The sequence below is a fragment of the Nannospalax galili genome, unplaced genomic scaffold (assembly GCF_000622305.1).
Source record: "Nannospalax galili isolate Female #2095 unplaced genomic scaffold, S.galili_v1.0 scaffold376, whole genome shotgun sequence".
Classification (NCBI taxonomy): domain Eukaryota; kingdom Metazoa; phylum Chordata; class Mammalia; order Rodentia; family Spalacidae; genus Nannospalax; species Nannospalax galili.
In genome coordinates this window covers 400,503-425,902 of record NW_008338108.1, presented here as the reverse complement: position 1 = coordinate 425,902, position 25,400 = coordinate 400,503, and the positions used below count along the sequence as shown (strand labels likewise).

Sequence of the window (25,400 nt, the reverse complement as noted above, 5' to 3'; positions counted from 1 at the left end):
ATATATAATATACATAATACAGTTTTTTAAATTAAAAAATTTTTTTTATTATTTTTATTTTATGTGTATGTGGGTATTGCCTGTATGTATGTAAGTACACCTGTATTGTGCAATGCCCACAGAGGACAAAAGAAGGCATTGGATCCCCTGGAACTGGAGTTATGAACAGTTGTTAGCTACCATGTGGGTACTGGGATTCAAACCCGGGTCTTCTGCAAGAGCAGTCCATGCCGTGCTCTTAACTGCTCAGGCATCTCTCCAACCCCACATAATACAGTTTTATACATACATATAGAGAGTATTAAAATACCTTTTCTATTTTGGTAACTATTCTTTGAGATTAAAAATAAACTAGTTCAAGCATAAAAATAAACTAGTTCAACATATAAAATTTTCAGGTTTTCATTTACTAAAAACAAAATAGTATAAGTTTTGCTGAACTAACCATATATACATCAAGATAAATATTTAAAACTGTAGAAAATAGAAATAGTTAACAGTTTCAAATCTCCTAACATTTTAATGACGAATAATTTACCATTTTTGGTATCTTTTTTGTTGAAAATAAATTTACTTAACTTTAAACTTCACCGTGCTTTACAGTGTTTTTTATAAAAGACAAAACAGTAAACATGGCAGGTTTGAACCAGCTTCGAAACAAAATTTACAGCCATTCAAGTATAGATGTAATAACTTTAAAAACATAAATTCAATATGTATTATGAAAATATATAAAACTCATTATAAGTATACTCTATAAGAAATATAGATGAAGTAGCTTCTATAAAATATTAAGACTTCCCTTCCTTCCTTCCTTTTCTTTCTCTCTGGCTAGCCTGAAACTCACTATTTAGATTAGGCTGGTGTAGAATTCATAGAGATCCAACAGACTCTGTCTCCCAGGTGCCAGCCTCAGCACTGTTTTCTTAATGCAATATGTAAATAAGAACTATTTCTATCTCAAACAGTAATATCAGCATTTGTTAGCAAACACTGAGTATGTGTGGAAGGTAGCCATTATCCTGTATTCAAGTTTCCAAGTTTGATTTCCATAAAAATGTTTTTGACAATTGATAAAAAGTACATATACAAAAGTAAAAAGATGAGGTAAACATCTTATATTTTTAAGAAAGTATTTGAAACACTCAAGACATTTCTAGATAAAGAATTCCATACTGTTGATGATGATGATCTATATGTGAATCATGTAATGATTCTGTAGTCTTCTGAGTAGGCAATAATGTTTTTTTCTGTTATAAAATAATCACGACTTGCAACAACATTGCTCCAGTGTGGGTTTACATGAGGCACCAAGCCACAGTAAGAGCAGCTACAATGCCATTCAAAATCGCCATGCTATAGCCCATATGGAAAGAATGTCCAGTCAGTTTCCTAGAGAAAAAGGCAAAACACAAATCAGAAAAACAACACGTAATTTGGTAATGAGAAAACAAATTTTACTGAAAATGCTTAAGACACTGAAATGAATTTACCTAATGTTTCATGCATTAATATACAAGTTAAAAAAACAAAAAAAGGATACTGGACACTTGTGGGATTAATACTGGATGATGAATCTTAAATTCTCTTTTAAACACTGTCCCAGGGGCTAGAGAGAATGCTCAGATGTTAAGAGCACTTCTGGATCTTCAGTGGATTCAAGTTTGGTTCCAGTACCCACATTAGAATGCTCATAACCTCCTGTATCTCCAGTTCCAGGGGATCGGATCGGGATTTTTTTTTCACACACACACACACACACACACACACACACACAAACACACACACACAATCTGAGTTCAAGCCAAGGGAATCACAGGGTGGAAGGAGAGAAGCAACTCTTGAAAGTTGTCCTCCAACATCCTCCAGTGCACCATGGCAAATGCCCTATCCCCAGTCACACAGAGTAAATTAAAATGTAAGGAAGGTTAAATCTGTATGGTTCCATTAACACGAAATATCCAGAATAAGCAAATACATAAACAAAAGTAACCTACAGGTGTCTAGGGAAGAGGGGTTAATGGAGTTGTTAATGGATATGAAGTTTTCATTTTGCAGTGAGAGCCATCTTTTGGATTGCACATTACAGTAAAATGTTTAGAACTAACAAACTGCACATTTTACAATTGTTTCATTATATTATATTCAGTTAAAAAGACAGGTTTCCTGAAATATATTGTAAGAATAACTGGACCTGAATGAAATACTGACCATAATCTGGGAATATTTAACATTGTACATCTGTAACTTTCTGTGTTAAACAAAAAAATGGTTTAGTTGGTAAGGCACTGGCTGCTAAGCCTGATGACCTGAGTGTGCTCCCCAGAATCTACATGACTCCTCCAAGTTGACCTCTGACCTACACACATATGCTGTGGCATGCATGTGTGTATATACACACAAATAAAATGTAAAAGAAAGAAAACTCCAACTATAAATTCAATGAGTTCAGTAGTAGCACAGTAAGACTCAGGGAAAACTAACAGTTTGGTACTAAGTTTATATAATATGGTAGATAGGTACAGGGGAAAAAAAATTCAGAACACAAAAGTAATTCTTTTTTTAAATTTTAATTTTTTTTTTTTTTTTGGTCTTTTTGAGACAGGGTCTCCCTGTAGCCCCAGCTGTCCTGGAACTCACTATGTAGACCAGGCTGGCCTTGAACTCACAGAGATCCGCCTGCCTCTGCCTCCCGAGTGCTGGGACTATAGGCGTGCGCCACCACACCTGGCGCAAAAGTAATTCTTAATATGTGTATTAGTGGCTGGGGAGATGACTCAGCTGGTAAAGAGCCTGCCACAAGCATGAGAACCTGATTTCCGATCCCTAGCACCCACATAAAAACTGACCTGGCGGTTTTTCTGTAATTCCAGCATTGGAGGTATGGGGACACAGGGAAACAGACCCCTGGGGCTTGCTATCTAGCCAGTCTGACCAATTGGTGAGCTCCAGGTTCAGTGAGAAATCCTGTCTCAAAAAATAATGTGGACAATGACTAAGGAAAACTCTCTGGCCTCCACAGGTACCTACCCACACATACACCCAAACACATACACACATGTGCATGCACATATACACAGCAATTATCTTGTCCCCCAAACAATAAAAATAGAAAATAAAAGACAAGAATACACTGGAATAGACTACAATATTCAGAAATAGATCCATATGTTTACAGAGGGCAGTAGAGGTAAAAGTGATGAGATATTCTATTTTACCAACAAGAATTTTAAGTCAGGAAGAACAATTACTTCCTTGCTCCTAAGTATCATGGTTCTTTAGTAGTACAGAGGAATCAAGACTCAGCTTATTTTCAAAAGCTCTCTCTATTCACATGGATTTAAAAAAAAAGCAGGTGACTTTTAGTGGTTTCCTTTTGGACCTCTGGTTTTATGTGGTGTTTTACAAGTTCTATTGACCATACCAAACAGAGTAAGCCTAATTTGATATTTTTACAAGAATAACAAATACCAGCAACTCTAGTGCTTGTAGGTTCTTGGGCTGATAAATCCACTGAAAACATAAAGCTAAGAAGGTATTTAGAGTCTATTACAAATTATTCTCTTCAAGTTTTATTTGTGAATGTGTACAAAAGAAGTCACTACTGATCTTACACAAATTAAAAATAAAATCCCAATTGGTTCAAATTGTCTAATATTGTTTTATTTAGTTTCATCACAGATTCCACTACATATTCCACAATGGTTCTTACTGTTGCAAACTACTGCCTTTTTATTTCCATAATCTGAAGAATGTATACACTGCTAAGAAAATAGCAATCTGATAGGAGGCAGTGTGTGTGTGTGTGTGTGTGTGTGTGTGTGTGTGTATAATATACAAGTAGGTTGAGTCATGTATATACAATTTTTGCTCATGGACTTTTCTGTAGTATTTTTTTTCCTTTGGTCTTTTTGAGACAGGGTCTCCCTGTAGCCCCAGCTGCCCTGGAGGTCACTATGTAGACCAGGCTGGCCTTGAACTCGCAGAGATCCGCCTGCCTCTACCTCCTGAGTGTTGGGATTAAAGGCATGCGCTACCATACCTGGTGGATTTTTTGTAATTTTATGAAAAGGTAAGAAAAGGAAAGAACCTAATTCCAGAAGGATAAGGAACCAAATTATTGGTGATTTAGATAAATACAGCAGCAATGACTATAATTTCTTAAATCATATGAAATAAAGTCAAACATGGGAAACTTACAGATAAAAATCAGAAAATTTCCATCAAATATGTGTAAATATCTAGCCCTGCCAAACTGATTTTCTTACTCCTTTTTCCTTCGTTTTCTCCTCCATTCCCCACTCCCTGCCCTTTCCTGTTTTATGAGACAGGAGAGCCCAAGCTGGTCTCAAGTTTGTGGCATGCCCTTAGCTTCCTGTCCTGGCACTGAGCTCATTCATAGCTGATGGTGGCCTTAATTCCCGCTTCTGCATTCATCTCTCAAGTGCTGGGATTACAGGTGTGTCTCACACCTGACTGGCCATATTTTTAACCTGGATTACATTACTGAATAACAAACAAAAGCACAGCCCATGGCCTCATAGCATATATAGTAACAATATTTAACTTTGAAGACTCAATTTAATTTCAAAAGAATTCTGAAATTTTGCTGGGCATGGTGGCCTTTAATCCCAGGACTCTGGAGGCAGAGGCAGTTGGATCTCTGTGAGTTCAAGGCCAGCCTGGTCTACACAGTGAGTTCTAGGATAGCTGGGGTTATAGGGAAACCCTGTCTCAAAGACACACACACCAAAAAAGAACTCTGAAATTTTGAAAATGGCATAATTATTTTTAGATACTGTTTAGATACTGATACAACTATTATTTGTGTATATGAAAGTAACTAAGAAGCAGTATTTGTTTTCTTAACATTAAAATGTGATTTTTTTTTTCCCTCTTTCATTTATTTTTTTTTATGGGGCTTTTGGCTACCCTAACATTCCTCACTCTGAAGCGGTCACCCTAAAATCTTTTAGAGATTAGATAAACGCTCCCAAACACTTTCGACCTTTTAGGCCTTTGGAACGGAGCACGTTGCTAAGACGCTCAAGTACATTGTGTGTTTTAGCCAAGAAACTGGCTACTTTTCTTTGGGGTCTTCCCACCCTAACTGCCTAGCCAATTCCTACCTCCCATTCTTATCACACCATCCTCTGAAGAGGTTACCCAGCTTGTGGATAGGGAATCAGGACACAGACCGCAGACCGCTCTGGCTCCTTCCATGCTGAACAGGGACTCAGGGTTAGGCAATTGGGGGCGCCCCTCAGTGGGTCTATCTAAAAGACTCCCAAATTGCATAACTCTTATCTGTAGGGGGAAAAGAAAGTCCTTGACTGGTGAATAGGAGATGTAAAGGAGAAGCAAAGGCATGAGTAATTAGCATTACAAGTTCTAGACAGGGCCTAGAAAAAAGTCAGAACAGGGCAATTTTCAAATGTTCACATGAGAGTCCACTGGAATTTCTAGACAAAGGCTTCCAAAAGCATCCCTCTATTGGGTTTCTCCTCATTTTTCTTTTGTCTTCCAAGGCTGGACTTGAGAGTGATGGATTCAGGATTTGCTTTCAGGTAATTTGATAGCTGTTAGAGTGGTTAGAATCAGTGTCAGTTCCCTCCCAAAGGCTTCTACATTGGGGGAGAAAACAAATTTATCCATCATTTTAGAACAACAGCAGGTTGTCTCCCTTAGCTACAGGTGGGCCCTACAGTATTGGAGACCAAGATTACATCTGAGCAGCACTTTCTGGTTAGGAACAAAATCATCAATGAGAAATAACTGTCTACATAACTTTTTTTTTTTTTTTTTTCGGTCTTTTTGAGACAGGGTCTCCCTGTAGCCCCAGCTGTCCTGGAACTATGTACACCATAGTTCTGCCTGCCTCTGCCTCCTGAGTGCTGGGATTAAAGGCATGTGCCACCACGCCCGGCTAAATAACTTTTTGTATGGACTTACGCCTAATGTCTTGAAGGTTTAATCCCTTGATCTCTTAAAGAAATATACTGATGACTTTCCTCTTTGGTTATACTTTCCTTTTGGGTGTTTAAGACCATATAGTTGGCCCAAATAAATCAATTTATTTTTACACTTAAGGTCATTTGAGGATCTGTTCCTCAGGGGTCACATGGGCTTGGGAGGAGTTCCTGGCTCCTTTCTTTTACCAGTTCCATCTATGTGAAGAAAAGTCAAAGGTCTTGCTCGACCATGTCCGGCTTCACTTGGAAGCATGAATGACATGTTTCCTATGAGTTGACCCTCCTCCTTGTAGACTGGACACTGGTTCAAGTCCATCTCGTAGGGTTTCCATGGCCTCCCTGACCAAGAAGACAGGTGACTCACCACAGTTACAGAACATTTTGACAAATGTTCCATAGTCCCCTGGAACTTAGTTGATCTTGGAGGTAAAGGAAGAAAAAATTGTCCTTTAACTCCTTCTGACCACATTAGTATAGGCCTCAAATTATGGTTGTTAAACATCCAATAAGGTTAGTTCCACCAGTCTGGTATTTTTAATTACCATGTGCTATGTAGATAAAGCTTGGGTTAAAAAAACAAATATTCTCAGATAAACCTTGACTAGACATACATTTTGTTCCTTAAACTAGTTGACTAAACTATGACCTTTATAAATTTTAAGATTATGTATATATTATTTTTGTTTCATCCTTTATATATCATAACAAACCTACACAGACCTTCATCACTTGCTTAGGCTTTCTCATTTTTTTCTGTCAGAAATCTGTCTTATTCTTTCAATCCAAAGGGATTCCCAGATAGTAACCCAGCACAGACTGGGAAAATGAACAGCAGACCGTAATCTTATCCAAAGGAATATAGACAACTATTATCGCAAATGAGGAACAGCTGACCTTCCTAAAACAAAGACCTCTAGATAGTCTGACTAGATTCATCAGAAGAGGAAGTAGTGGGGAATAGCTGGGGGTACCAACAACACAGCAGACAGTAGGAGGGATATCAGAGTATAGGGGCTCTAGTGGGGAGAGGGAGGCCATGGGAGGGTGCTACCTGGGAAGTGGGTGTATAAATAAATTAAAGAAAAAAAAGAAAAAATAATTCTTCAAAGCATAAAAATTTGCTCCTTAATAATTAGTAGATGTGAAAAACATTACCATTGAAATCTACCTGATCTCAGAAAGTAACCGACTCTGACTAGTAATACTCAGGTACATAGAGATTAGAGATGCATATGCAAACATCTAAGTGTTGGTAGCATTAAAAATGATATTGTTTTCTGTATGAAACAATATATTTTAAAATGAAATGCAGATGTTTCTTAAAGGTTAAAACCTCATTCAATTTTATGTCTTATGGGCTTTATACAGAGTTCAATATTGTATAACTGTATTAATTCAACTGTGAACCTAAAAATTTACAGTCAATTTTGAAAGAGATATATCTTAGCTCTGGAAATTGTTATTGAATATGTCAATGCTGTTGTAATGAAATGCTTCTTCTAAGTATATGGTTATTAAATAAATAATTTTTAAAAATTTATTATTTTTATTTTACGTGTATGTGTATATTGCCTGCATGTAGGTAAGTGCACCCGTGTTATGCAATGCCAGCAGAGGACAGAAGAGGCTGTCAGATCCCCTGGAACTCGAGTTATGGACAGTTAGCTGCCATGTGGGTGCTGGGATTCGAATCCGGGTCCTTCTGCAAAAACAACCAGTGTTCTTAACTGCTGAGCCATCTCTCCAGCCCCAGAAATCTGTCTTAGTCTTAAGACTTTATCATTTGTCATATACAATGGCACTGTCTGAACAAATGAGCTCCCTATTCATCCCCTGGTCAATATGCACACCTATTTTTGCTATTGTTCTAAAAAGCTTAAGTCTTTTGGAAACAATACCTAATTTCAGAGTAATCCTCGAAAGCAGGTAGTGGCAAATTAAGACTCACCTGCCCTTATTATCCTTTTCTGTAAATTAAGGTTTATTACCAGCCTTTCTCATCCTTTACAAATCATCTATGGCAGTTTTGGTGCTGTAATGGCAGAGGAAGAGTTTTGACCAAGGTGATATGGACCACAGAGCTAAAAGAATTAATCACCTGGCAATTCAGAAAAAGATTGCCAATTTTTGTCTAAAGTCTCCCTACTCAAATTGTTAAATCTGCTGACTAGCAATTACCAATCCTGTCTGGGGATTTTAAAAATTCAGAATCTAAGACCTCATTTCAGGCATACTGAATTAGAATCCATAGGTTTAGTGAGATCTTCTGGTAAATTTACTTAAATAATGAGGTTCACTATTTGGAAATAAATTGGCAAAGAGATTTCTAAGTCTGAATGCTATAAATTCTTTAAAGATTTTATTTACATAGAAATGAACTCAAATAAGAAATTGGGTAGGGCCGGGCATGGTGGTGCAGGACTTTAATCCCAGCACTCAGAAGGCAGAGGCAGGCAAATCTCTGTGAGTTCCAGGCCAGTCTGGTCTACATACTAGTTCTAGGCCAGCTGGGGTTACAGGGGGAACTTTTCTCAAAAAGAAAAAAAAAAAATCAGTAGGATTAAAAAAACGTTCTCCCATGTTATACACACATACACAACACATATCACAGACTCTGCCTGGGCAATGGCCATGTTGTTATATTACATACGTGTACACCAAAGTAGCATGTTAAACTACCTTTAGAAAGAACACTAAAAAGTAAAACTGTTCACCATAATTTTAAATATAGTTATATTTGAATAGGATACAATTTTATCAGCATATATTTCAAATATATATACACATAAAAACCACACACACATTCACAAGGTTTTACTGTTCAAAATGGTTATATAGATTTACAGGCTTTACTACTCAGGTTACAAAATAATTGTAAACTGATTCTTTGATGTATATGCTTATAGAATAAGATTATGAGCAAGAATTGTGAAAATCGTAAGAGTAAATAAAAAAATAACCAAATTAACTTAATAAAACAATCAATTTGTATAAATGCTAGTCACAAAGTTTAAAAAAAAAAATCAGAGGCAGAGGGGAGTCACAAAGAGGGGAGAAGAAGGTACAGGAGAGAGAAACTAGCTAAGCTAGGCTCTGGCACTTTACATGCTCTGTCATCTGATGTATCTGTTTGCTTTGAGACAGGGTCTCCCTGTAGTCCCAACTGGCTTAGAAATGGCTATGCAGACCAAGCTGATCTCAATCTCAGACATCAGCCTGCCTCTGCATCCTGAGTTCTGGGATTAAAGGTATGCACCACCACACCCAGCTTAATTTAAAAGAAAAAAAAAAAAAGAGATTTAGCTTTATTACTTATTTATAGATATACATACATGTCTGTGGGTGCCTGCTGAAGTTAGAAGAGGTAATCGGATCCCCTGGGGCTGGAGTTACAGGTTGTGAGCTGCCCGATATGATGAAAATGAACCTTGGTCTTCTGAAAGAGCAGCATGTGCTCTTAGCCAGTAATCCATCTCTCCTGCCCCATATCTGTTGCCTTAACTAGTAAATTTATATTACATGCTAACTGATTTGTTCAAGAATTCTTTTGCTAGTATACATAGTCTGAATCTGGAAGTCACCTCTCTGACTTCAAAGCCCTTTCTAATATAATAGGCTACTTCTCATAACTTATTGCTAAGCACACAGAAAAAGGTCCAAGTATAAAAGTGCTAGGTGCTATCCCTCAGGTATGTCTTATCCGTGCTGCTCTGTGCATGTGGACAACTGTGCTTTTATAATGACTCACAAATAATACATAAACAGCATAAGCGAACACAATAGCAAACAGGTGCAAAACAGATCAGAGTAAAAATAAAACCCCAAATAAATACAGCTTCTTAGAGGATTGTTACATCTATATATGTCTTCATTCAGTACTAATGGAATATATAAGACATGCATGTACTTTAACCCTGCACTTCCAGAAGTTCCACTATACTATTATCAATACAGTCATTAATATATTCATTGCAAATGACGGCTCCAAGCAGTCCGTAGATAATGAAACTTCATGACACTCAGATATCAAAGCCAAGACCATGATCTATTTCTTTTGTCAGCAGCTTTTCTTTCCTACTGCAATTAGCCATCTGACATCTGTTTCATTAGTTCATGGTAATAGAGAATCTGATTTGTTACAGACTCAGAAAAGCAAGCGATGCATATTCTCTCTCATTTGTGAATTCTAGCTCCAAATCCTTAGATGTGAGTATATAGCCTAATGTAACCACGGGAGCCATGAAAATGGAAAGGAACCATGGGGGCAAAGGGGAAGGAGCTTGAGAAAGGGGGAGAATAGGAGACAGGTGTTATCAAAATAGAATTACTTAACTGGGGAGGGGACAGGAAAGACTATACAGGAAGAGAAAGGAGAGACAGATAATGTTTAGGTGGTATGAAAAGCCAAAGGGAAATGTATTAGTTCAAAGTCTACTGAAAAATACACATACACACACATATATATGCACACGTATGTGTACATATGTATAGCAGAAGGCCATATAACAAAAATCACGGTGCCACGCAAGGGAAACCTCCCTTTCAGTTGTTGATCAGGGCACTCTAAGGGACTCCCAAAATAATACAGGCTATTGTCACAGACCTTGATTGCCTCCCAGAACTGGAAGGTAAGACCCTACTGCTGAAGACAGGGCATTCTTTGGCCACAAGAGTTGCACCAATCAAGCTGGAACTGACCTGGAAACTTCCTCCCTGAGACTAGCTCTCATAGTATCAGATGATACTATGCAAGCTGCCAAGGCAGAAAACCATTAATGGTTCTACCCAGCTGTAAAGCGTGCAAACTGTAACAATGACTGCTCTAGAAGTGAAACTTAAACTGTATTTTCAAATATGCACTTAATGGACTTTAACAGGAATATGGATTTATAGGCTTTGCTAAGTCAAAAAGATATATTGGGGGTATGTGTGTGGATAAGATGGTACAATGAGTAAAGAAACTTGCCAATGTAAGCCTGATGACCCGAGTTCAATTCCCAAGATCCACATGGTGGAATGACAGAACTAACTCTAGCAAGTTGTGTAACATCTGTATGTGCAACCACACACAGAGTAAAGGCAGTAAAAATTTTTAATAAAAACAACCCCTAATCTAGTTATTCATTTAGACTGCCAATTTCATTAAATGTTTTAGCATGTATTTACTAAATATCAACATGTTTTTATTGGGAATTTTTTATTTCAGTAAAATGCAATTCATAATCATAGTAAATACAGTATTCTTGATTTTCTTTCCTTCACAATTATTGAATTTTTTTAAACCCACATTTTATTCTGTAAAGGATACCAAGACTATATTAATAAATCAAGGACATTTATGAATTTTATTATACAAAAGATTATGTACACTGTGTTCCCAATTACCATTTTTAAAATGGTAAAATAGTAAAATAGTAAAACCTGGTGTAGTGGCATATGCCTTTAATCCCAGCGCTCAGGAGGCAGAAAGGCTCAAAGATCTCTGTGAGATAGAGGCCAGCCTGGTCTCCATAGCAAGTTCCAGGGCAGCTGTGGCTACAGGGATACCCTGTGTCAAAACAAACAAAAATAAAAGAATGGAAAGATATACGTTAAAATGTTGATGGTCATTTCCCTGATTATTGGTTTGTTCTATTCTCTTAATTTCCCTCCTTCTCTTTTCTCTTTCTGAGGCCAGGTCTCACGTATCCCATGCTTGCCTCAAACTTGCTACGCAGCCTCAACCAAGGATGACCTTGAACTTCTGATCCTCTGGCTTCTACATCTATAGTGCTAGGGGTACAAGCATGTATGGTGGTAGGGAATCAAACTCAGGACCTTGTGACTGCTAGGCAAGCACTTTTCCAAATGAGCTACAACTTCAGTCCTATTTTAATATTTTCAACAAAGAATCAGATATCTTTAAACATTCAGGAAATATGTTTATATTAACATTATTTATTGTAGGTTGTATAATATATAACCTATTTTTAATCAAGACATTGTTACACATTAGGGAAATATATCTGATCTTTGATTTCTAAGTAAATCGTCTGAAGATTTCAACTTTTTCAAAAGAGAAAGGCTATTTCACTGTATAAGGTACAAGGACTCACTCTACTGGTTGTAGAGTGAATATGTACTTAGGCATTTCTACAGTAACTCTGTTTTCCATGAACACTAGAGGGCAATGTTTTCATTTTCAAACTGATTATCACTGTATATAAGTGCTTATGTGCATATATCCAGACCTTCATTTGTAGAGATACAAAATATTTTTTGTATTGTGTTTATATTTTGTATTTACTTTAAGAAACTGACATGAGTACAGCATATTAAAATATATTTTGAGGGGCTGGAGAGATGGTTCAGTGGTTAAGAGCACTGGCTGCTCTTGCAGAGGACCTAGGTTCAAGTCCCAGCACCCAGATGGCAGCTAATAACTGTTCATAACTCCAATTCTGAGGGGAATCCAATGCCTCTTCTGATCTCCTTGGGCACTGCATGACACACTTATACACACGCAGGTAATACACTCATACACATAAAATATTTGTGTTTAGAGACAGGATCTCCCTGTAGCACAAGCTGGCCTGGAACTCATTATGTAGACCAGGCTGTCCTCAAGCTCACAGAGATCCACCTGACTCTGCCTCCCAAGTGCTGGGATTAAAGGCATGAGCCACCATGCCCAGCTTATAAATAAAATATTTTAAAATATGTATACATATTTCGAACTATATTTAAAATTTTTTTTAAATTTTATTATTTTTATGTGTGTGTATTGCCTGCATATAGGTAAGTGCAAGTGCACCCGTGTTGTGCAATGCCTGCAGAGGACAGAAGAGGCTGTCGGATCCCCTGGAACTGGAGTTACGGACAGTTGTTAGCTGCCATGTGGGTGCTGGGATTTGAACCCGGGTCTTCTGCAAGAACAGCCAGTGTTCTTAACTGCTGAGCCATCTCTCCAGCCCCTATATTTAAAATTTTTAAACTGCATAATCAGAGCATGTGATCTAAAACTGTCTCATTTTAAAACTGAGACTAATATACATTTGAAAATAGGAGTCCCGTGGCTGGAGAGATGGCTCAGCAGTTAAGAGCACTGACAGAGGACCGGGGTTCAATTCCCAGCACCCACATGGCAGCTATGAACCGTCCTTAACTCCAGTTCCAGGGGAATCCAAAGCCCTCTTCTGACCTCCGCAGCATTGTACAACATGGGTGCACTCACATAAATGCAAGCAATACTCTCATACACCTAAAATAAAAATAAATAAAATATTTTAAAAAAAGGAGTCTCTTATTTCTAGTTATAATTTAATAAAAAGATAAAGATAATTATTTTAAAAATTAGCAAAATACCAATTATTTAACAGATCTTTAAGGGAACACTAAAAGTCTTTAATCCTCAAAAGTCCGACTAAACTGATGGAAATACAGAATGAGAATTTCAAGAAAGAAGTCAGAGATAAGTAAAAGAAAAGTGTAAGATTACTTTTTTTCTATAACATATTACACACAATTCATACTGTACTAAACGTACTGGTTTTAATAGACGGCAAAAAGAAAATAAATTTGAACTCTTTAGCTCTGAGCCAAGTAAGCTTTCTAGTAACTCTTAGTAAATTTAGAACATTAATAATCTACCTACCACAAACATAAATTTGTAAGTACAGATTTTATGTTTCAGACACACACATGGGTTTATAAAACATACACATGCATAAAAACACAAACAATATATAATCACATTTGAAGTGAAGCCAAAAATTTTAAACACATTATATCGAGGGTGAAAGACATAGAAATTTACTAATAATACCAATTATTATCAATTATTGTCATTATATGAATATAACTATCCTTATTATATTACCTTCACAAAGTCCCCTTCTCTAGATGTTCTTATCTCTTAACCTGTTTAAGAGGTGGGCTGGTAATAACAATAATAGTAACAACTGTCATGACGTAAAATATAAATTTAACTGAATTTATTTTCAAGTCTTTATCAACCTCCTCTGCACTTCTGTTCGTTGAAAACTAGAGAACTCTGACACTCTCTGCAAATTAGCACTTAAAATGAGGGTCTTCCTTGCACTAGATCATTGCCTACTTAATGTCCAAAATTCTTTGAAACACAGAAAACACAAGCCAAAAAATTTTAAACCAATTCCACTACAGAGACATTCAATCTAATCTGGTCTGGATCTATAAATTGGGCACCAAAGAGGCATGTTAATTAGTAATTGAGGTATAGGCCTAATCTTGAACAAAAGTCCAATTCCATTACTAAATTGGTGTAAGTCTGACCATACAGGTACTAAAACTTTTCAAACTATTGTCATTAATTTTTACTTTAAACTGTTTTAGATGGAATTTTGTCCATAAAAGATAGTCACGAAAATTTCTCACCTCTTAGTTAATTCCTTGAGTTTTATCTTTTTTTTTAAATTAGCTTAACAAGATAGAAAATTTAAAATAACCTTCTTTGGTTACCTAAAAGGTGGAGCACAGAACCTAAAAATCATGTGTCATTTTATATCTTATACATTCAAAACTTAGAAATTCAACATATTTCACAAATGATCAGTCTCTTGCTTCTAACGACTGCAGTTTTTTGTTTTCTTTTCTTCTTTGGTCTTTTGGAGACAGGGTCTCCCTGTAGCCCCAGCTGACCTGGAACTCACTAAGTAGACCAGGCTGGTCTTGAACTCAGAGATCCACCTGCCTCTGCCTCCAGAGTACTAGGACTAAAGGCGTGTGCCATCACACCCAGCTAACTGCAGTATTTTTAACAGAGCTAGAATTAGTTTAAAATACACCACACGAAATAACAAATGAAAATAAATTAATAATAAATGAATAAATAAACTAGAAATGCTCACTTGAACCTGGCAGGTGAAAGAGGAGTAGGAGGAAACATTCCTGGTTCAAAAGAATCAAAATAAGTCACTGTCCAAGAAAAGCTGCAACAGGAGAATCCAGCAGTGAGGGAGATTATAAGCAGAGTCCAGAATCCTTAATGGGAAGAGACAGAAAAAAAATCATTAAGACAGTTTAAGCCAGGATCTTCATGTTCAGAAGATGATGCAAATTCTTGGTTGTCTGACTTTTAACTGACATTACATCAAGAGATCTAAGCTTACCACATGCTAACCCATATAAAGTATAAATTACTAAAATGTAAATTTAAATGTATAAGTGAAAATGTTTTAAGTATTCTGTGTGGAAAGGAGGACAAACTCAATCTAAGAATATAATGTATTTGGCTTAATAATATTCAACTACAGCAAAAATAGTGAAAACACTTTACTTTTAACACTTTATTTAACTTCATGAATAATAATAGTTGGCCATATTTTATTATTTTGTACTAAGTGATTTCTTTCATTCTATGCTAAACATTTTTGACATATGAATCAATTACAGAGTATCTTCTCTTTACTTTTCCTATGAAAATTAAATACTGATTCATCAGCTTTGTTCAAAACGTAAACCAAAGTTGACCTAACTTACCAATAAGTTGGTAACTTTTATTTTCAGTCAATTTGAAAGTTTCTTTTTCTCACAGGAATTAAGTCAAAAGCATGGTATTATAGTGAACTCAAGGAAAGTGATTAGGATTGAAAAGTGGAAGAAAAAAGATATAAATAGTGACAGTAATATATTAATATGAAGAGATTTAGATACTACTCAGAACCCATTAAAGTAATTAAAAGGATAACGATCTGGGCTGGAGACATGCATGGCTCAGTGGTTAAGAATGAGTACTATGCTTTCAGAGTACCTGAGTTGATATCCAGCACCCCTGTCAGACAGCTCATAACTGCTTGAACTCCAGTTCCAGAGGCTCTGACTCTTTTACCTAAATAGACTCCCGCACTCATGCACAGATAGCCACACTCACATTCATGCATACACATTATTAACATTTAAAAAAAAATCCTTAAAAAGGACCTATTATTAATCTAACTTTAGTTAGCAGGAATACAGTTTTATTTTAATGCCAAGTTTTTATTTTTTAAGATATTTATTTTGTGTATAAGAGTGTTTGCCTGCATGATGTATGTGTATCACATGCATGTCTGGTGCCCTCAGAGTCCAGAAAGGGCATAGGATCCCCCTGGAAGGAGCTTACACCATGCGGGTAATGGAAATGAAGCCCAGGTCCTTCCCAACACCAACAAGTACTATCTCTAGCCCCCTAATGTTGTTTTTAAAATTCTTTCATATACTTAATTCTTATCCACTCAACAGAATATACTGAAGAGCTATCATGTTTGTTATTGTTTTGCCTACTGGGACAAAACAAAAAGCACTGTTCCCCTCACAGAGTAGCAATTCTGGGGATGAACAAGAATGTAAATAAATTAGAAGCTAAAGATCGTAATAATGTAATAATTTTTAATTATTATATGATGAAATCTCAAAGGAGATAACATCAGAATTCAGATTGAGACAGTGAGCATTTTTTCTTAAAAGAAGCTAATTCTAAAGTTCATATGATGAAACAGTAATACTCAAAGGCAAGCAGACAAATTCTAGCAGGTACTGAATGCTACAGGCCTTCAGTATTTAAAACATTTGGCACTAACATAAGAATGGGGGGAGAACAAAATATAATATTTAGAAGAAAGGTCAAATAAGTTACGCTACAGAGCATATCCTATCATAAAAAGGAAAAAAAAAGTGTTAATAAGGGCTAGGAATGTAGCCCAGTGGTAAGGTCCTTCCTTGCCTAGCAGATACAGAGCACTAAAACTCAATCCCTAGCAACTACCCTAGCCCAGTAAAAACAGGCACTGATTCAAGTCAAACAACCCACTATTGTTCTAAAATGATGGCTAAATTTTTCTCCCCCTATCTAGAAGCCTTTGATAGGGAACTGACACTGATTCTAGCCACTCCAACAGCTATCAAAGTGCCTGAAAATAAATCCTGAGTCCATCACTCTCGAGTCCAGCCTTGGCAGACAAAAGAAAAATGAGGAGGAACCCAACAGAGGGGTGCTTTTGGAAGCTCTCATTAAGAAATTCCAATGGACTCTGATATGAACATTTGAAATTTGCTGTTTTGACTTTCTTCTGGTTCCCTGTCTAGAATTTCTAATGCCAACTACTCCTTCCTTTACTTCTCCTTCACATCTCCTAGGCACCAGTCCAGGACTTTCTTTTCTCCCTACAGTTAAGAGTTATGTAATTTGGGAATCTTTTAGATAGACCCACTGAAGGGGTACCCCAATTGCCTCACCCTGTGTCCCTGTTCAGCACGGAAGAAGCCAGAGCGGTCTATGATCGAATCCCTATCAGCATATGGGTAACCTCTTCAGAGGCCGGTGTGATAAGAATAGGAGGTAGGAACTGGCTAGGCAGTTAGGATAAAAAGACCCCAAAGAAAAATAGCCAGTTTCTTGGCTAAAAATCAAAACATCTTTGGGCCTCTTAGCAACATACTCTATTCCAAAGGCCAAAAATGTCAAAAGTACTTGGGAGTTCTTATCTAATCCCTAAAAGATTTTAAAGTTACCTCTTCAGAGGGGAATGTTAGAGTAGCAAAAAGCCCCATTAAAAAAAGCAAAAAAAGAAAGAGTGCACGAAGTTGTTCAGGAAAAAGTGATGGGAGATATGGGGTGAGTTGGAGGAGAGGGAGTGAGTGTGGATTTGCTTAAAACACCTTACATGCATGTATGAAATTCTCAATAATTTTTTTTAAGTTAAAAAAATATTCATAAGCCAGGCATAAACTGGACACAGTGGTACACATCTGTAATCCCAGGATTTTGGGACTGAGAGAGTAGAATTCTGAATTTGTGGCCAGCATATACCTTGCCATAGAAAAACCTTGCTTTAAAATAAATAATATACAAAAAAAGGAAAGGAGAATAAAAGGGAACATCAATGATCTACATATAAAGGTACTGGGGCTAAAGTGAGGGAAGAGTGCTCAGTACAGGGCTGGAGAGATGGTTCAGCATTTAAGAGCATTAGCTGCTCTTGCAGAGGACCCTGGTTCGGTTCCCAGAACCCACATGGTGGCTAACAATCATTTTTAACTCCAGTTCCAGGGAACCCGACATCCTCTTCTGGTCTCTGAAGGCACTGCATGACACGAATACACTTACATACATGACATAAAGGTATTGAAGGAATCACTGAGAAGTCTTTTACAGCTTTTTGTAAAGCTCTTATAACCACAATGGAAGCCTGAAACTGAAAAGGAGGAGGGCACAAGAGAAGGAGGGAGGGAGAAGGGGATTCTTTTTAATATATATATAGTTTATGTGATAGGCACAGTAAGAGATTAACACCAATAATTTATAAATTATTGTAATAACTTATGTGACCATGGCCTCTGTTACTTGAGCACAAGAACTGCAATGACAGCTAATGTGATAACCTAGAAAGTCAACTACTAAGTGACTAATGGGCAGATAGCACATACAACATAGATACACTAGACCAAAGAATGATTCATGTCCCAGGCAGGATGGCGTAGGAATTGGAGTAATGTGCAACTTAAAGCTTATATATTATTTCTAGAAATTTCCATTTCATGTTTTTCAACTGCCACTGATCACAGGTACCTAAAACTACAGAAAACAAAATTATAAATGGATAGTACAGTATAGGTACACTAAAAAAACATATATATTAATAATATGCAGTTTTGAAAAACCCCACAAATCTTTGTCTAGTGAGACTAAACAAAGGTTCATAACTACATACTTATAATAAAAAATTAATCTAGTATATAGATGCCTATGTACATATGCTATGTATGGAAAAATGAGTATATAGTTTACTTAGCTACTGATAAATTCCAGGAAAAATTAAGAATTTAACATTGGTCCTCTATAAGTAGAAGAAATGGCTAGTTGGGGACAGGAGAAGCCTGATAGGGATATACTTATGTATTCTTAATTTTGACCCATGTGATTGTTAAATCTATTTAAAAAATTAAAAGTGGATAGGGATATAATTCAGTTGGCAGATTGTTTTGTGTAGCATATACGAAGTCCTGAGTTTACTCCCCAGCAACACATGTGGTAGACACACAACTCCAAGATCAGGGAAGCAAAAACAGAAGGATCAGATGATCAAGGTCACCCTCAACATACAGGGAGATCAGGGCCAGCTTGAGCTATATGAAACCATCTTTAAAAAGTAAAAGCAAAACCATGTTCTAAAATTTCTCCAGTAAGGCAGTCCTCTTTGAACAGGAGAGGGGTAGGGGAGCTGTACCATATCTATATGCTTCTTTATAAGACAAGCTTACTAAGGCACTACTAAATAGCTCACATCAGGTGCTTCCGAGTACCAGAAGGAAAGATGAAGAACAATAAAGGCTAGAAAGAATTACCAAATTTCCTGGCTACACAAACTGCCATAGAATATTTTAGCAAAAAATAGCTAATAGCTTGGCATGGTGGTGCATACCTTTAATCCCAGCATTCAGGAGGCAGAGGCTGGAGGATCTCTGAGAGTTTGAGGCCAGCCTGGTCTACATAGCAAGTTCCAGGCTAGCTGGGGCTACAGGGAGACCCTACCTCAGAAAGACCACACACACACACACACACACACACAAAGTAAGAAATATCTGCATTGCATGTTTGTATATCATGTGCAGTTTAGTAACAGATAAAAAATTTTGGTATGCAAATCAAGATAATTAAGCAATAAGAAAATGTGTTTTCTGAAAGACTAACTTAAATATTTTATCCTGATAGTTCCCTTTCCTGACCCACCCCCCTTTGTTGTTACCCCACAAGGACATGGCAAAGCAGAAAGTAGAAATAGCCTGTGTCTCTCTAGTTTTAGGTTGCAAAATAATTACAAAACTAGTATATAGATTTAATCAGATACAGGAAGTAAATAAACATAAAACTTCTTCAACACAGAGAATGAATTGATTATGATTCAGATGAAATGTTTGTGTAAAATAGGGATAAAGATATACCCAGTTGAAATAAAATTGGTTGTGTTTGCACCTGACTTGTATATAGAAAGGAGAAGGAAGAATGTTGTTGGGCCTTCCTGACAAGGCCACCTAGAAAAAGCTATATACCAGAGAGGGAATGTGGTTTTGTATATCTTGGCAGATGGGCCCAGGTATCCTTCTGGAGATACCTCTAAGTGGGATACAGAATAGTAGATGGTCCTATGGTTTAAGTGCTACATCTAAAAGGACATCCAGAACAGAATGAAAGATGTTTCAACAGTAACTAATTTCAGCAAATGTCCTGAGGGTCAGAATGCATCTCAATTTCAAAATTCTGGCACAATAACCAGCCCTTAGAAACTGGGACTAAAAATCATCATAAGGGCTGGGATTCAACTTTCTTGCCACTCAGTTAAAAAAAGGCGTAAATTACAAGATTTTGTGAAAAGCTACAATTCATTATGCTAATGAAGAAAAGTCAAGAGTGCCAGGCATGGTAGCGCACACCTTTAATTCCAGCACTCAGAAGGCAGAGGCAGGTGATCTCTGTAAGATCAAGGCCAACCTGGTCTACATAGTGAGTTCCAGGTCAGCTGGGTCTACAGGGAGACTGTTTCAAAAAGACCAAGAAAAACCAAAAACAAACAAAGAAAAGTCAAGAGTACAAACTACTACAGAGTGATCAAACTTCTAGATACCTAAAAAACGTAAGAAATAAAACATTTAAAAATAACCAAATGGTTGGCTATTTAAAGACAAACTTTTCCACTCCAGAGCTTTCAGAGCATAACTATCAAATTTATGAAAAGTATTCTGAGAGTAGCCATCTCATCTTCCATGGTTACTATTTATAGAGGTAACTTTTTCTGTTATTTTAAAAAAAGTAATTAAATAAATAATTTAAAAAATGTTATTCACTTTAAAAAGTATTCTTGAGATTTTCCATCATGATTACAATTCTATAATCTCAGTGCTATCTCACATTAGATATTTTTTTCCTGCTTTTCCTTTTTTTAAAATTTTTGGTCTCTCTGAGACAGGGTCTCCCTGTAGCCCCAGCTGGCCTGGAACTCATTATGTAGACTTGCTGGCCTTGAACTCACAGAGATCCTCCTGCCTCTGCCTCCCAAGTGCTGAGATTAAAGGTGAGCACTGCCACGCCTGGCTTTCACCTAACACTCTGTGTTGAAGACTTCATATCAGTACACACAGCTCCAGTTCCACTGCAATTATTTTCAGTGTTTTCACTATTAAAAATGTTGCAAATAACATTCCTGGGCATTAGCACATAGTAACAAAGGGCTATGCTACAAATTTCTAGTATGAACTGCTATTAAAGGTGCAGATCTTGAAGTAAATGTTCAAATCTTTCTTCTCTTTAGCTCAATCTTTAGTTCATGAAATGATGAGACTTCATGTTTTTCACCAACTGAATTCTACTGGACTCAACGTTTTCTACTAATGCAAAGGCAGGAGACAGTGGAGATTCCTACTCAAATCCTTTTGTTGGTACATTTTTCAAAATATATTTCATTTTGTTTCAAGGTGTAGTTAACTTTCAAAAGGGACATTAGTAACTTTCTGCATTTCTATAAACTTTCCATATTAGGCTGAAAGGAAAGTATGATGGACTCATGTACAAATCACTGAGCAATTAACTTATGGCTAACTCTGTTTAATCTTTATTTTCTGCTGATTCTTGCTCAATATATACCAGAAAAAGTCATCATTATGTATCATCTTAGTCCAACAGACTTTATTTCCTTTATTTTTAAGTCATTTGATTAATAACTTACAGAAGAATGACAGTAGGAGATAACATGTTAAAGATTCTAATAAACACAGCAAACTCAAGTCTTTACTCCCAAGTTCCCTGCTTTTAAGTAATGTAAACCAGGAATGAGCATTTCCTGACAGTAAATAAATGTTTACTAGTTTCATTTATGTCCATTGTATAAATATTGATCACATTATTTTAGATATATATCTCTTACCACCTACAGTCTATCATTAATTCTGCTTAGTCTTCACACTTATAAAAACAATGTTGAAAGAATTTTAAACATTTCATGACTTGGGGAAGGGAGGATAACAAACCTCTTTGCTCCATTAACTTGCAAAGCATTTTAATTTTCAAATTTATAAATGATTAAATTATCACTCCAGTAACTTTTTCCCACCCATTTCTTTCCAATCACAGGTGTGTGTGTGTGTGTGTGTGTGTGTGTGTGTGTGTGTGTGTATGTATGCATTTAGCATTTGTTCATTTAAAAAGATTATAATGTCTGGGTACCATAAAATATGAAAAACAAAAATAAAACCACCATCACCCAAACCCCACTGCCATGCATCCTTATGTCAAAAGATGTTTTGGTTCTTCCTGAATAAAGTACTTCCCGTTACATGACTAACTAGATGAGAACACTGTATTTTTAATATTTTCCGTTTTTAGAGCCAGAGGGTCTTGGTCATGACTAGTTCATGTCTTTACTGGATTACAATGAAAGCAGACATGAGACATACATAGGTCAAATCTGACCTCTTGCCCAGGTTGCTGAGCCTTACAGAGGATTCCCTCATACACATTTCATTATTTTCATACTTGAAATGATAATATAGCCATTTTTTTCTTTATTCTTTGAAAGACCTCTACAAAAGAATGTCATGAAATTTCAATACTTCCAAAAAATGTTCTTACTGACTTTTGATGGTATACTGTACATTATAGAGCCAACTAAAGGATTTTGATTAATGCAGATATTGACAAAAGATTCTGATATTTGGGGGCTGGAGAGATTGCTCAGTGGTTAAGAGCCACTGGCTGCTCTTGCAGAGGACCCGAGTTCAATTCCCAGCACCCACACGGTAGCTAACAACTGTCTGCAACTCCAGTTCCGTGGATCCTATGTCCTCTTCTGACTTCCATGAGCATTACATGACATGGACCCATTTACATACATACACGCAGACAATACACTCATAAAAATAAAATATTTAAAATAAAAACGAGTGTCTATGATTTTGTGAAACCAATAAAGAAAACCTAGTATTTTTTATTTTGTTTTTGCTATGTCAAGTTTAGGATCTACTAGACTACTAAGCCAGGGGTTCTCAAAATATAGCCCTGAACTAGTAGCATTAGCATCAACTAGAAATTCTCTAGACATGCAAATTCTTAGGTTCCATCTCAGACTACTGTATCAGAGATTCCAGATCAAGTGAAGACTAGCGAAATTAATTTTCATACTGTTTTCCAGATGATTCTGTCAGCTGACATCCATTTCATTATTCTAAGAAACATACCCTCAACCATGTTGACAAGCCTTACAATACTTCACACTTTGAAATCGATGTTTTGAGATTTAGAGATTCTAAAGTCCATTTCTTATTATTAATTACTAGTAATTACTGAGAATCAGACCTCTAATCATAGTAGTATAAGGACATACTGATAATTCCTGCTAATGAGCCATCCTGTCCCTGTCTTGTTATGCTGCCTAAACTATCTCATAGCATAAAAAATAGTAACATATTAAGTTTTAGTTTAAATTTAGGGAATATAAAGTAGTTAAAAAAATTAACATTTTGGCATAATATAAAAATACAGTGTTACTCTTTAACAATGTTAATCATTAATATTTATATCGCTAAATTTAAATGTGCACTTTTTGTCTTTTATGTACTTTTAGAGACAGTCTTATAGTTCAAATGGGCCTTGAACGTGCTGTGGACCTGAGGACAGCCTTGAACTCTGGATCCTCCTGCCTCTACATCCCAAATACTGGGATTACAGGAATGTACTACCAGGCCTGGAAAAGTTTGTGTTTTTTAAGTTTTTTTGTTTTTTTGTTTTTAAATTTTTGCTCTCTTAATAGTTTTAGTGCATACAAGTATTATAGAAAACAGAAAAAATATTAAAATAAGAACAATCCATAACTCAGATAAACTAAAATTTTGGTTATATCTTTCTAGTCCACTGACTTTTGTTTTCTTTTTTTCTTTAGATATACTTCTTATGAGGTTTCACAATTTAAAATTAATATACTTAAGAATTTTGGGGTAAATTACTTGAGTTACCCCATTCACATGCAGCTAAACTGTATTATTTCCTAACTAGCTTGTGGATTCTAATTAAAAGAACGATATGGTGGTTAAAAAATCAAATTCTGAGTTTAGATAATTTTTCATTTCAGGGAAGAAAGTGAGAGTTTTCTAAACTTCTGAGAATTGTCCACCCTAGCATTCTGGCTTGTCTTTGAATTTTTTACCATGTTTCTAATATTTTGTATCTTAAAGTCATGATAGAAATCTTATTTATTGCTGTAAAGAAAGTTGGTAAAACTTTCAAATGATCTGGCTTAATTGAATTCAGCACATGTCAATTATTTCTTCTCTGAACATGGGCAAAAGCTTGGGAATATATCAGGTATAATATGAGAACTAAATGGTCAGCGCAAAAATAAGAATAACTCGCTACTAGGGCACACAGCAATAGGTCCAGCACAGGTTATTAAAACACTAACAGCATGCTAACTGCACTATCAAGCACACTCACAGCACACTAATATTATCAAGTCTCACATTACAATTTTTATATGGTACTATGTATTTTTCAGGTTTGCTTGAAATGAAAGGTTATCACGTCATATTCCTGGGAAGTATTAAAGATTAGAGGAAATAGTGCAGTGTTGGAAATAGGACTAAGCTGTCAAAAGTTTGAAAACTTAGAAAATTTAACAGATGCAAAAGCCAATGTGCAAAATTAAATAACTCAACGTACATGCTCAGTGCAATCAATGTGGTCTGAGAATAATCTTAAACGGAATGAGTGAAATGTGACTGTAGCTAAATAATTTTACTAACCTACCTAGAAAAATTGTTGTATAGTAAGGAATGGCTTGCAGAATTATAAAAGGAGAGCCCAATCCCTAAAAACTCTGTAGCGTGGGTTCCAAAAGCAGCTCATCTTATCAAATCACCTTGCCTCAATACTTCAGCAGTAAAGTTGCATACAACTAGAACCCAATTCTATGATACTTGTGAACAGGATCAATTAACTTCCCCAAAACTGTCTCATTACCAACTTTTTAAAAAAAGAAAATCTGTATGTAGGGCTTCCTGTGAAGAATTTTTTTTAGGAAGCAAATATCTAAAAACTGTAGTACCTTAATACTTTCAGAAGTATGATCCCTTAAAAGGTATTTGGATTTACATTGCTTCTTGTTACTAGTTTGTGACTAGTTATCTTTTCAGGATCTTAATCACCCTTTAATACATTTTTGAAAAATGAGTTCCTGAGTAGGCAGGGAATTAGTTCAAAGCCTTCAAGAGTTCTCAAACTGAGGTCCTTAAAACACCTACATAATAACTATTTATAAAACGCTCAATATGCCTGGGCCCAACCCTGGGCTAAATCAAAATTTAGAGGTATTTATTCAAAAAGAAAGTCCCCAGGTGACTATTATCCATATAAAAATAAGAGATACCACTATAGTCTTATCTTACTAA

At 36.2% G+C, this 25,400-nt stretch overlaps 1 protein-coding gene across 1 annotated transcript in view; it reads right to left on the bottom strand.

The window, feature by feature from the left end:
- Nucleotides 1-564: 564 nt before the first annotated feature.
- The window catches only part of Arl6ip6 (ADP ribosylation factor like GTPase 6 interacting protein 6), a 28,737-nt gene continuing 3,901 nt past the window's right edge, over nt 565-25,400 (bottom strand). Inside the window, exons 3-4 of the mRNA XM_008832877.3 lie at nt 14,840-14,972; nt 565-1,392 (exon numbers count right to left, since the gene is read on the bottom strand). Coding sequence (XP_008831099.1) covers nt 1,299-1,392; nt 14,840-14,972 — 227 coding nt within the window. The 3' untranslated portion in view covers nt 565-1,298. The remainder of the gene's footprint in view (nt 1,393-14,839; nt 14,973-25,400) is intronic.